This window comes from Mastacembelus armatus, chromosome 8, assembly GCF_900324485.2.
Source record: "Mastacembelus armatus chromosome 8, fMasArm1.2, whole genome shotgun sequence".
NCBI lineage: Eukaryota > Metazoa > Chordata > Actinopteri > Synbranchiformes > Mastacembelidae > Mastacembelus > Mastacembelus armatus.
The window spans coordinates 22,194,848-22,206,714 of NC_046640.1; the positions used below are offsets into that span (position 1 = coordinate 22,194,848).

The 11,867-nt window shown below is 47.5% G+C and overlaps 1 protein-coding gene across 1 annotated transcript; it reads right to left on the reverse strand.

The window, feature by feature from the left end:
* Positions 1–1,034: 1,034 nt before the first annotated feature.
* ldlra (low density lipoprotein receptor a) lies at positions 1,035–10,216 on the reverse strand. Its single transcript, XM_026325781.1, has 18 exons — positions 10,021–10,216; positions 7,847–7,975; positions 7,384–7,506; positions 6,895–7,272; positions 6,693–6,815; positions 6,470–6,592; positions 6,266–6,385; positions 6,042–6,167; positions 5,317–5,488; positions 5,003–5,230; positions 4,711–4,829; positions 4,491–4,630; positions 4,233–4,374; positions 4,011–4,154; positions 3,501–3,881; positions 3,310–3,390; positions 3,060–3,223; positions 1,035–2,305 (listed from the first exon to the last, which is right to left on the reverse strand). Exons 1-18 carry the CDS (start codon positions 10,067–10,069, stop codon positions 2,249–2,251), a joined length of 2,799 nt encoding a protein of 932 aa, XP_026181566.1. The 5' UTR covers positions 10,070–10,216; the 3' UTR covers positions 1,035–2,248.
* Between the last annotated feature and the right edge of the window lie 1,651 nt (positions 10,217–11,867).

Consider the following 11,867-nt stretch of genomic DNA (forward strand, 5'->3'; position numbering starts at 1 on the left):
TCACACACACTGTGACATTCTTTGTTCCATTTCTAGTCCATCGCTGGATTTGGCCTGTAAATAAAAATAAAAATTCAAAATGGAAATGAGCCAAAAACCGTTGACGTATACAGTGTTTACATTTTACTCAGAAATCCGAATGTCGGCTTCTTATCTGGATTTGGCTTATCAGCTCAACACTTCCCCTCTTCCTCAGCCTTGAACTTCGCTCACAACACACAGACCTGGAGGTTCACACTGTCATAAAGCCCCACACAACATGGATTTGGGTCATAAACGTTGTTTTCGACCCACAGACACACGATAAAGTGTAAATAAACACTCCTCTTTCTGTGTAAAAGAAACGATAGACACATTATAAACTGCTCCTGCTCAAAGACAAACCAGACTACTTGTTTTCTAGTTTAGAGGATTTCTAAGAAACTGTGTGGTTCTGCCTTTCACTCTGAAATCTGCACTTTCTAGGAAAAACCTCATGTTTTCCATAAAAGTTTAAATACAGAGAAAAGTGTGTAAGGGAAAAATGAGTTTCAGTGATTGATTATTGTTACTGATTATGATTGTTATTGTTTCTTACTGTGTTCTTGGGTTTTCAGGTTTTCATTTACAGGTTGATTCACTAAGGCTCATGTGTTTTTCATAATCATATCTGATGTTCATGTTCTTCCTGACCCAGTATAGTCTGACACTAAGGGACACAGTGTTCTCGAGGATGTTGGTGAGGAGGCTCTAGGAGAAAGGTTCCTTAGGACATGTTGCTCATCCAACGGGTTTTACCACGACACGTGACCTTCTCATTTACGTCTGTAAACCAAAGCATTTCAGCCTCTGATCACAACACAGTGAGGGAAACGCACAGAAAGGAAAACTGACCGTAACTTATGTAGTCCATCATAACATAAAACCACTGGAAACATCTGCTCAATATCAATACCCATCTTCACAAACTGAACCCAGAGGTTTGATTTTAGAATAAATAGAATCATTTATTAAATGTGCAGCAAATGTTGAAAGTTTACAGCAAAACACTCCGAACCAAAAGAGTAAAGAAGCAGTATTTACATTTATGAACATTATATTTACACAATCTGTCTGAGAGCAGTTCCCACACTAACACAAATTGTCTGTGTGCCTGAAAAAGGCCCAGGACTGTGACGTCTACATTAGGTATGACCTCACCCCATGTCAAACAGCCTCATCTTCCAATAATTCACTGTAAACAGGTAAACACACTGATTCTCACAAATCCACGGAGTTCAACAGCACCAGCATGTCATGAAAAAGCATCAGCAACACAAACATTTGCTAAAACCTGCTTTAAAAACCATAAAAGCCAGAACAGAGCACCAGGTGTTCTGGGATAAGGCAAGTCAAGGATCAGTCCTAAAGGTGTGTTCACTGACAAACATGCACCTCTGCATTAGGCTGTTGTTTACCTGAAGGCTGTTTTTTTTATTTATTCGACTGGGATCAGTAAAAATGGTGATTACACTCTACAAATGAAATATATACAGTACTGTTAGTAGTGCTGGTGAGAATATTTTTGGATAGAGCTAAACTAGGCTAGGCTAAGCTAGCTGTTTCCTGTTGTTTCCAGACTCTATGCTAAGCTAAGCTAAGCTAAGCTAAGCTAATCACCTCCTGGATCCAGACTCATGGTGCGTCCCAGGTCAGGGGCTGCATCCTTCGAAGGCTGCGTTTAAAGGCGTTGTTGTGACATTTCAATAGTTCGGTCTACGTGGTCTACGTGGGCTTTAAAGATCTTTGTAGACCGCGTCCTTCGAACGATGTGACCCCTGAACTGAGACACAGCTATGGTTCACCTGCAGACATGACCCTAAACCAAAAAAGACCTTTACATATCTCCCAAAGTGTTGAACCACTGGTTTCAGTGATAAAGACATGAAAATGTGATGTGTTTTACACATCAACAAGTCCCTATAACACACAGAGCTGCTCTGCTTAAATACAAACAGGATGAGGTCTGGGCCAGGTCCTTGGACTTGCACATACATTGGACATAACCTGGGCCTGTGCATGTGAGAATACTGATTTTAAAAAGCTGCTACCTTCTGATGTGGATGGAAAAACTGTCCCGGCCTGGTTTGTTGTTCTGTGAGGATACGGGGGTTCACATTTGTCTGACACGGCTTTGACTTCCGTGTCTTTCTGCTGAGTGAGGTAAAAATACAAATGCACGTCTCAGGTGGCTCATCCTCGAGGCTTTGTCCACTCTGCTCGACGTGTGTCAGATTTCTGTGAAGGCTGGATTGTCTGCTTCTTCATCCAAACTCACAACTTGTCTCTGAGGGGACAGAAATGACCAAGTCAGACAACAAACCACAGATATTTGAACCAGCTGAAGCAAAGACCAAAAATTTGTTTGTTCTGAGGCGTTTCCTGTTTCAGTTGATTATTATTTATGATTATTTAATAATCCAAAAGGAGCGCCACACAGTTGTGAAAGTGGGAAAAGAAGTTAAACACTCGTACACAGATAAGTGAGATAATATCGACAATATATATAAAATGACAGAAATCAGCTTTGTGCTCTTTGAGTTTTTAGTTTGTAACTGGGGGAGAGGGGGGACGATCCAGCAGTCACTCGATTTACGATGGCTTCAGTCCCCTGACCTGTCACGGCAGCCAGACTTTATCAGGCCTGTGTGTTTTCTGCCTCTGCTGAGAAATAAATCTCCTTCATATACAATGTCGCTTTTCAGCTTCCTAATGCTAATGCTAATGCTAATACACCCCAGAGTCTCGGTCCAGGATGGAAAGGACTGGACTTTAAAATCCAAACCGACAGAAACTAGTTTTTTTTTTAACTAATATGAATTTAGCAGGAAAAATGACTTTATATACCAAAATATAACAAAACTATGAGATAATGTGTAAAGTACAAGATGATTCCAGGTGTGTATTTCAGCACCGTCTGTCCCATTAACCTTAAAGCAAACCAGGCAGGAAGAAATCAGGGAATCCTTATTTCTGTCGTCCAGTTTTCTATAATCATAAAAATCAAAGTGTGTTGGGGCAGCGACTTCTCTTAGACTCACTTTTGGGTAGGAGTACCCATCAGAACTGTGGCTTCTCCAAATGTGCACTTGGTCCTCTGTGGTTTTCTGATAGACGGGGTTGTCAAAGTGAATGGTGTTGGTGTTCTTCAGCCTGTAGTTCCTCCAGAGCAGCACGCCGCCAACGGCCACCAGACAAACGATCGCTGCAGGAGGAGCAGAGCCACAGAGATGAGGCGGTTATTGTTTTAAAGAGACGCAAGTTTTTGCAGCAGCTGCCAAAGCAACATACCCAGAGGTAAGACAACGTAAAGAGCTACTGGGGAGCTGGAGACCATCTTGGGTATGACGGCAGGAAGTTCATGTCCGACATCTGAAAGAAAAGCACAGGTTAATACATGAAAACCGACCTGCATTATATTGTGTTCTATATTGTGATCTACATTAAATAAAATACAACCACCGTTATGCTACTTTACTCGCCTGGAGCCTCTGTGGTGGTTTGGGGAATCCTGGGCTTCAGCGGCTGGGGTGCAGTGGTCTTTGGTTCAGCTGTGGTGGTTTGGGGAATCCTGGGCTTCAGCGGCTGGGGTGCAGTGGTCTTTGGTTCAGCTGTGGTGGTTTGGGGAATCCTGGGCTCCAGCGGCTGGGGTGCAGTGGTCTTGGGTTCAGCTGTGGTGGTTCTTACAGGGGGTGGGATGGTCCGTGGCACTGGCTTGGCTGCAGCACTGATGTTCAGGATAGGCGCTGTCGTGGTGCTGTGGTCCTGGGGCTTGGCTGTGGTCCTTGGGGGGTGTGGCAGCAGATGAGGCGGGTCAGTAGATGGAACCTGAGGCTGCACAGAAGCTGCAGGTGTTGGCACAGCTGGATAGGGACAAAAACATAGGGGGAGTGACAGTCAGGCACAGGAGCTAATGAAAAATATTCAACACAGGAGTTCCTAATAAACCGACCACTGGGCTAATATTACAGTATAATTGTTCGTGTACACACCCGGGACACATGTCCTCATATCCCTGGCTAGCATCATGTTATCTGGACAGGCGCAGGTATATTTGGGGGGATGTCCGCCCACTTGAGGAGCTGCCAGACACAAGAACTCACAGCCGCCGTTGGACACCTGGCACCAGTTCCTCCCTATACCCACAAACATTATGACGCATTAGAATGATGTACACAACAAGAAGACTGTTTTGGTGGTGCAGGGCGTCCTACCTGCAGGCTGTTTGAGGTTATGGTAGAGGATGATGTCTTCTGGTGATGACAGGTGCTCTGCCACAGGTGCTATGTCGTCACCTGTCAGCCTGTTGGCACTGAGGATGGCGCTGTTACTAACGTCTGTCCAGAACACTCGTTCCTGGAAACACACAACAGCAAATCTCCCAGTGGTTGTTCATCGCAGCTCGTGATGTTATGATAATATTTTAATAATATCACAGAGCTCGGCTTCATGAGACGCTCAGGAGTCTTTACCTCAAACACGGTGAGTCCCAGTGGGTGAGCCAGCTTGTCTTCGTCAGCGATGAGGGTGCGCCGACCTCCGCCCTGCACGTCGATGCTGGAGAGGGTGTGCAGCTTCGAGTCCACCCAATACAGTCGCTGGTTCAACAGGTCTGAGGGGTTAGGGGTCAACAGGTCAGACCAGAGAAAGCACAGGATGAACACCTGAAACCGCAGAGACGCGGATGTTTACCGAGCGTGATGCCATTGGGCCACACGATGTTGTCGGTGACCAGCACGGTGCGGTCTCCTCCGTTAAGACCTCCCTTCTCGATCTTTGCATGGTTCCCCCAGTCCGTCCAGTATATGAAGCTGGGAGGCAAGAAGTACCAGAGATGAAAAAACTGAAGACACACCATTTAATTTGGGTTCCACACCAGTCTTAATTGCAGCAGGTCACACCATAAGACTCTGCATTACCTTCCATTGACAAACAAACACAGAGACTAATGCAGATTTGGACCTTACAGGACGGTGGGACTTACTTGCTGTGGGGGTCGACCACGATGGAGCGGGGCTTTGATATATTGTGCCGAAAAAGCGTTTTGCGGCGGCTGCCGTCAGCAGTCGTCACAGAGATGGTGCTGCGGATACTGTCCGTCCAGTACAGGTTCCCATGGATCCAGTCAAAGGCGATGCCTTCAGGAGCATCGACGTCGCTGCCGATGACGACGCTGTGATGAGTGGCGTCCTCAGCCGAGTCCATCGGAGCTCTGGAATGAAAGCGAGGAGCTGGTGTCAGGGAGGAGTAACGGACACAAAGAACAGGATTTTATTTCTTTCGTTTGTTCCTGCTCACCTGTAAATCTTCTTCTGGGAGATGTCTGACCAGTAGATTTCCTTCGTGGCCATGTTCATGTCCAGAGCCACAGCGTTCTTCAGACGGGGGATCACTCTGGTGTATTCGCTTCTGTCCAAAGTCATCTTTCTGACCTCATGGCGGTTGGTAAAGAAAAGGTAGGCCACTGTCCCTACAACATCAGGGGACAAAAAAACTGAATATGGCAGATTCCTGACAGATTTGGCTTCAGATACCAAACACAGCCAAAGTCCAGGAACATCCAACAAGGCTTTTCAACTCCTGTTGTCAGGTTTACCCTACACTGACATGGTTCTTTTCCCTGAAGGCAATGAAACACACGACAACTTTGTACCGAGTGTATGTCTGCCAGTGAAAATAGGCCTCAGTTGCAGACGGAGAGAAGAGACTTTCTTCTCTCCCCCATGCGACCTTGACTCTCCTTCGCCTTCGCCCTCCTTCACTGAGCAGTCCTTTATTTTTATAGTGAGGAACAAACAAGGCACATGATGCGTGGGTGCAGTGAGAAAGGTTTCAGCTCATCATTTACACAGGCCAAAAGGTTATGTGGTTTATGTGGTAAGATAGACACCTGCTAACACAAACATGGTATTGTCTTCAAATCATGTTACACAATGACAACAATTGTACTTTTGACCTCATGACCCCAACACCTGTGAACTTCCACTATAAAGAAGCAACAGAGTGTGGAGAGTTGATTCTACCGATGGCCTTGCAGGCTTTGGTGGCCGGGTCGACCTGATAACCCTCCTCACACTGGCATTTGTAGCTGCCGATCTGGTTGATGCAGATCTGGCTGCAGGTGTCAGGGCTGGCACACTCGTCAATGTCTGTAAAAAGGAGGAGGAGGAGGAGAAAAAAAATGAAATGAAACCCAGGAGCAGAAGATGTGGAGTATTTCTGCTGCAGCTCTGAGGAACGCTGTTACCTTCGCAGCGTCTTTGGTCAACCAGGCTGTAACCAGCAGGACACAGGCACTCGTAGCCGATCTTCAGGTCCTTGCAGATATGAGAGCAGCCGCCGTTGTTGTACAGGCACTCGTTGGATCCTGCAGTGGACAACACCAACATCCTGAAGCCGCACACACATTCATTAAACACACACAGCTGCTGATGGCAGCATCTGGACTCACCACATTCCCTCAGAGGCTCGTCTGACCAGTCCCTGCAGTCACGCCGCTTGTCACACACCTTCTCCATGCTAACACACTCCCCGCTGCGGCACCTGAACCTGCTCGGGCCCTCACACCGGGTCGCTGCGTATGAGACATAAAACAAGGATCAGGGAACACAAACCAATGGACCTGTGGTTCATCTGGTCTCCAGGGTAGGAAGTGTAGAGAAGGTGAGCCGTACCATTGACGCAGCCCGTTTCATCGCTCATGTCACTGCAGTCGTACTGATGGTCGCACTGGCGGCTCCCGTGGATGCAGGTGCCATCACCGCATTGATACTCATCAGGTCGGCAGGTGGGATGAGCTGCAGGAAGAGACGGTGACTAGGAGCTAACGACAGTGTGGAATCAGCAGGAAAAGCAGAACTGTATCGTTGTTCGTACCACAGTTGACTTCATCGGATTGGTCGAGGCAGTCAATTCCTCCGTCACACTTCCAGTTGCTGTGGATGCACTCTCCGCTGCCACAGTGGAACTCCAGGGATGAGCACTGACGAACGGCAGTGGCGGGCCTCTGTGTCCCACAGTTCTGGGGCCACTCGTCCGAGCCGTCGAGGCAGTCGGCGTCGCCGTCGCAGGCCCACAGGCGGGGAACACAAATGCTGTTGTTGCAGCGGAAGGACGTGGCGCTGCAGGTGACGGGCGGACAGGAGGCCTCGTCGCTGCCGTCGTCACAGTCGGGCTCGTCGTCGCACACGAAGGAGGACGACACACACTGGCCGCTCCCGCAGCGAAACTCTGTGTGTGTGCACGGCCTCGGGACTGAGACCGGAGAGGGAACGGGGCGATCAGAGCGATGACAGACCAGAAGAACATTCAAAGAAAAGGATAAACCAATGCCAGGACTGAGCCTGGGCCCTCGGGTCAACTCACCACAACTCTCTTCGTCAGCTCCATTGTCACAGTCGGCTTTTCCATCACAGCGCCAGGTGCTGGGTACGCACTGGTTCAGGCGGCCTGTGCAGCTGAACTCTGTAGGCCTGCAGGTTTTGGCCACTGGAGGTGAAATTCATAGAAACATTTTCAGGTACATTTACTCAACTACTGTACTTGGGTCTTATTCTGAGGTATTTATGAGTATTTCTATAGATTTTGGTGCTGATACTTTGGTACTTTTACTGCAGTAATATTTCAAATACAGGATTTCTACACCATGCTCTTTGTACGGTTACTGCAGTAAAGGACCTCAGTACTTCTTTTACTTCTGTGTATACCAGGCGGTTTTATAATTCTAGTTGTACAAACAAATGAGACCAGTCAGGATGAATCCAGGTGTTGATGAGCAGCCTGAAGATGTGGGGGCTCCTGCAAATGGACAAGCAGAACTTTTACTCACAGCAGGTAGCAGGAAGTTCATCGGTGCCGTCTCCACAATCGTCGGTGCCGTCACACACCCACCTGACCGTGATGCATTTCCCGTTCCCACACTGCAGCTGGTCGGTTCCACATGTCGTCAGCGACGCACCTGTGACATGACACACAGGAGGAGATATCTGATATAAACACACAGGTCAGCTGTCAGGACTTTCCAGGCCCACAGGAAATTCACCCTGCAACAACAGACCAGGACACACAGGTTAGTGTGTCAGCAGGTCCAGCTGACGGGAACGTTCTGGGTGAGAGGTTTAACCTTCATCCCCCAGGGGTTGGGAACATCTGTTCCTTCTAGTAGAGACACGTCTGTGGCCAGACACATGCAGCATTTCTCAGCCCCCAACTTTATGAAAAGCTACTGGAGGCCCCGGGGGCTCCAAGCCCCAGACGGCCACCTGTTTCTGGTAGAGGCTTCAACAGTACCCCATCCATCCATCATCCGTACCCCCTTAGTCCTAACCAGGGTCCCAGGGATCTGCTGGAGCCTATCCCAGCTCTCTCTGGGTGAAAGGCAGGGGTCCACCCTGGACAGGTCCCCAGTCCATCACAGGGCCACATAGAGACAAACAACCTCACACACTCACACTCACTCCTATGGGCAATTTAGAGTCACCAATCAACCTGACATACATGTTTTTGGACTGTGGGAGGAAACCAGAGTACCTGGAGAAAACCCACACAAGCACAGGGAGAACATGCAGACTCCACACAGAAAGGCCCCTGATGGGTTTCAAACCAGGAACCTTCTTGCCGTGAGGCAACAGGGCTGACCACTAAGCCAAATTCTCCAAATACTGCAGTTTTCCTGTAGATATTGTACCAGTTTTTAAAATATTCTACACATTGTCCAAAACCTTTCTCAGATTGAACCTGCATCACAGTTTCCTGTAAAAACAGATTAGTAAGCTATTGAGTAAATAGGGTGAAGTCATTATTACTGGAGCCGTAAAGATAAAGACCTCGACCTTATCAAAGGATCTTCATGCTGCTACAGAGTCTGACATCCTGTACAGATAAAACATTCAGGATAAAACACTGGAAAGATCGAATTTAAAAGTTGATGTCAAACTTTTCTCTGGCCTCAATGAGCCGAACAGGAAAAAGAGCTGAACCTCAGGCCGACAGGTGATTTTCCCACATCACAGATCAGCTCCTGTTCCCTGAAACCTGCCGCTTATTTACTCACTGGGCTTAAAGTTCAGGCAGCGTGGATCAGGTGGCAGGTTATTGATCGGCCTCAACGTGGGCACAAACAGCACCAGGGAACAGGAAATATTTTAAACTAATGATCCTGGTCAGGAACTCAACCCACTCCCATCAAAAATCACAATAAGAAAATAAAGGACCAGGTTGAGGTGATGGGTTTGACCTCAGGGGGACACAAATAAAGTTTCTCTGTCGAAACTATTTCACAACCTGTGGACAGAAACCTAACAAAGCCACTAGGTCTCAGAGACCTGTTGGTGGCACAGCCAGTCCCAGCATGTTCCAGCAGACACCTGACACCAGTTCCCAGAAAAGGCACAGCGGGAACAGGTCTGACAGGGAGTCCACAACCAGAACTGCAGGGGTGCCACCTCAAGACAAAGTCTGCGTTTTCACTGGAGGATGAGTTGGAGGCCGTCCATCCATTTCCAGACTTCAGGGCATTTCAGGTAAGAAGAAAGAGAAGAAGAAGAAGAGCCTCCTGCTAACTGGCTGCAGGTTGCATCATGTAGGAAGCCACCAACTGTTCCCAGGATGGGTTTTTCTGTCCCGGGTCCCACATTCAACCTGCTTTTCAGAAACGTCTTTCCCTGCTCGGATGCTCATTGGCTGCACAACCCGCCGCGCGCCACCACCGCTCCATTCAAAAGCTGCCAGGACAAAAACCGGTTTAATACCCAAAGAAGGCTGCAGCGTTACCGGCCTCGAGTCTCCAGGGGCCCGAGGTTACGGTGAAATATGAAGAATATACGACCACGAACATTTTCCCGGAGGTTCATTGTGGAAGAGATGTGACCTACATAGTGAGAATAACTGCGCCCTCCCCCCATCACCTTCCAGAGGAGGGGGGCCCCTGAAATCCCTCAATTCGTCTGAATCGTTTCAACACCGAGCTGTTTGACGCACAAACGGGTCCGATAATAAACTCACATGTGAGCTGCAGGCAGCAGAGCAGCAGAAAGAGACTCCACCGGCGCATGTCGTCCCCTGGAGCCCGAATCCTCCCAGACCGAGTGTGATGTGTCTGCGCTTTGGCACCGGATCAGCCTCTGCGTGGCGCGCCGCTCTGGTCGAACCGCTGGGAGATGTGAGCAGAGATGCTCCGCACATGTACTGTAGGACATCATCATCATCACACCCATTTCTATGTGGTCCAGGGCTGGGTGGGGCCCAGGGGCCCTGTAGGAGGAGGGCGGGACCCGGAGTGGTGTGATTTCTGAGGCGCACAACCTCAACAATCGGGAGGTGGAGCCGAGTTTAACCCTTTCAGAGGCACCAACTCAACAACAGGCCCAGGAGCCAGGACTCTGACCCACCTGGGTGTCATTTCCCTTTTTCCACAAATTGAACAAACGTCTGTTAGTAAATTATAGACTTTTAAATGAATCTATCATTTCTGAAATAAAACTGAATGTTTTATAGAAATATCACGACACTGACAAATGATTTTCTTGAAACGGGCTGAAGGTTTTCTCAGATTGACCCTTCACACCTTCTTCTTCCAAACCTTCTGAATAGTTTTCTATATAAATGCAGCCACATCTCCTCTGGTGCTGGAACAAAAGAAGAAAGAGGCTCCTCAGGATGAACTCACACATTTCCTGACAAACTTTACGACTCAGACTCTCGGATCCTTCACAGCCTTTTTTTTTTTTCCCACTAAAAACTGTGAACATTTCCCTCGACTCTGATGCTCGAGCCTCGACCTGAACTTCAGCTCAGCTTTTGTTGAATTTAACTCTTAACTAGCAGCAACTGTGACCCTGAGAAACCGAGACGTCCCGTTCCCCGGTCTGAAGTCCAGAATTTGTCCCCAGATGTGAGATTGGCAGCTGGCCTGGAATTTCAACACAAATCAGTCCGGTTTCTAAGATGCATTATATTATAGTGACAGCCGTGTTTCCTCCTGTATCAGGACCAACTTTGTGGGTTGAGGTTTGTCAGGGTCATAGTCTCCCGTCAGAGGTGTGGAGAGAGAAACCTGAGAATAAACAGCAGCAGCGGAACCGAGGACAGAGCGTCCTGTCAGAAACACACGTTTAGTTAGACAAAGATAAATAGATAAATAAAGAGATGGAAGGAACAACCTTCATCGACCAAGTGCATTTGATCATGTGTGACCTTTGGTGTTAGTCTGATAAAAGTGTAGTCGCCCACGTGACGGATCCTCACAGTGAAAACAGAACTCGGGCTCTGTTTGTGTCCAGACTGCCCCTGCACGTTTAAACACACAGACGCTGAAACAGGGACAGGAGACTCTTTCTATCTGATCCAGACCTTATATTTATTTATTTCCCAAGGCTCAGAAGTTCTTCAGTTTTCTGATTTTACTTTATTTAATAGTACTTTAGTATTTAGTACTACGTTGTACTACATTTATTCTCTTTACTTCAAACAAAACATGATGAGCAGTTTCATTTATTCAAATACAACATATCATCAATAAAGACCCAATAATATACCAATAATCACCGACAGGGTCTGTTACATCAGGAAAGTCAGTGACATAATTGTACTGCACAAATCACCCATGTCATTTAAAGACATTAGATACTTACAGTTTTGTTCATTAACCTACAGTCGATCTCCCCAAATATTCAAAACTGGTTTTTAGACATTTTTGCAAATGTATTAAAATCAAAAAATGTCTCAATGTCTCATTTACCAGAATATCCAGAATCTTAATTCAGGACTTTGTGTCATCTGCCTTTTCCTCAGTCTCAGTCCGACTGATGGAGCTGCTGCAGGTTCCCCATCTCTGCAGAGGACTTCTGAAG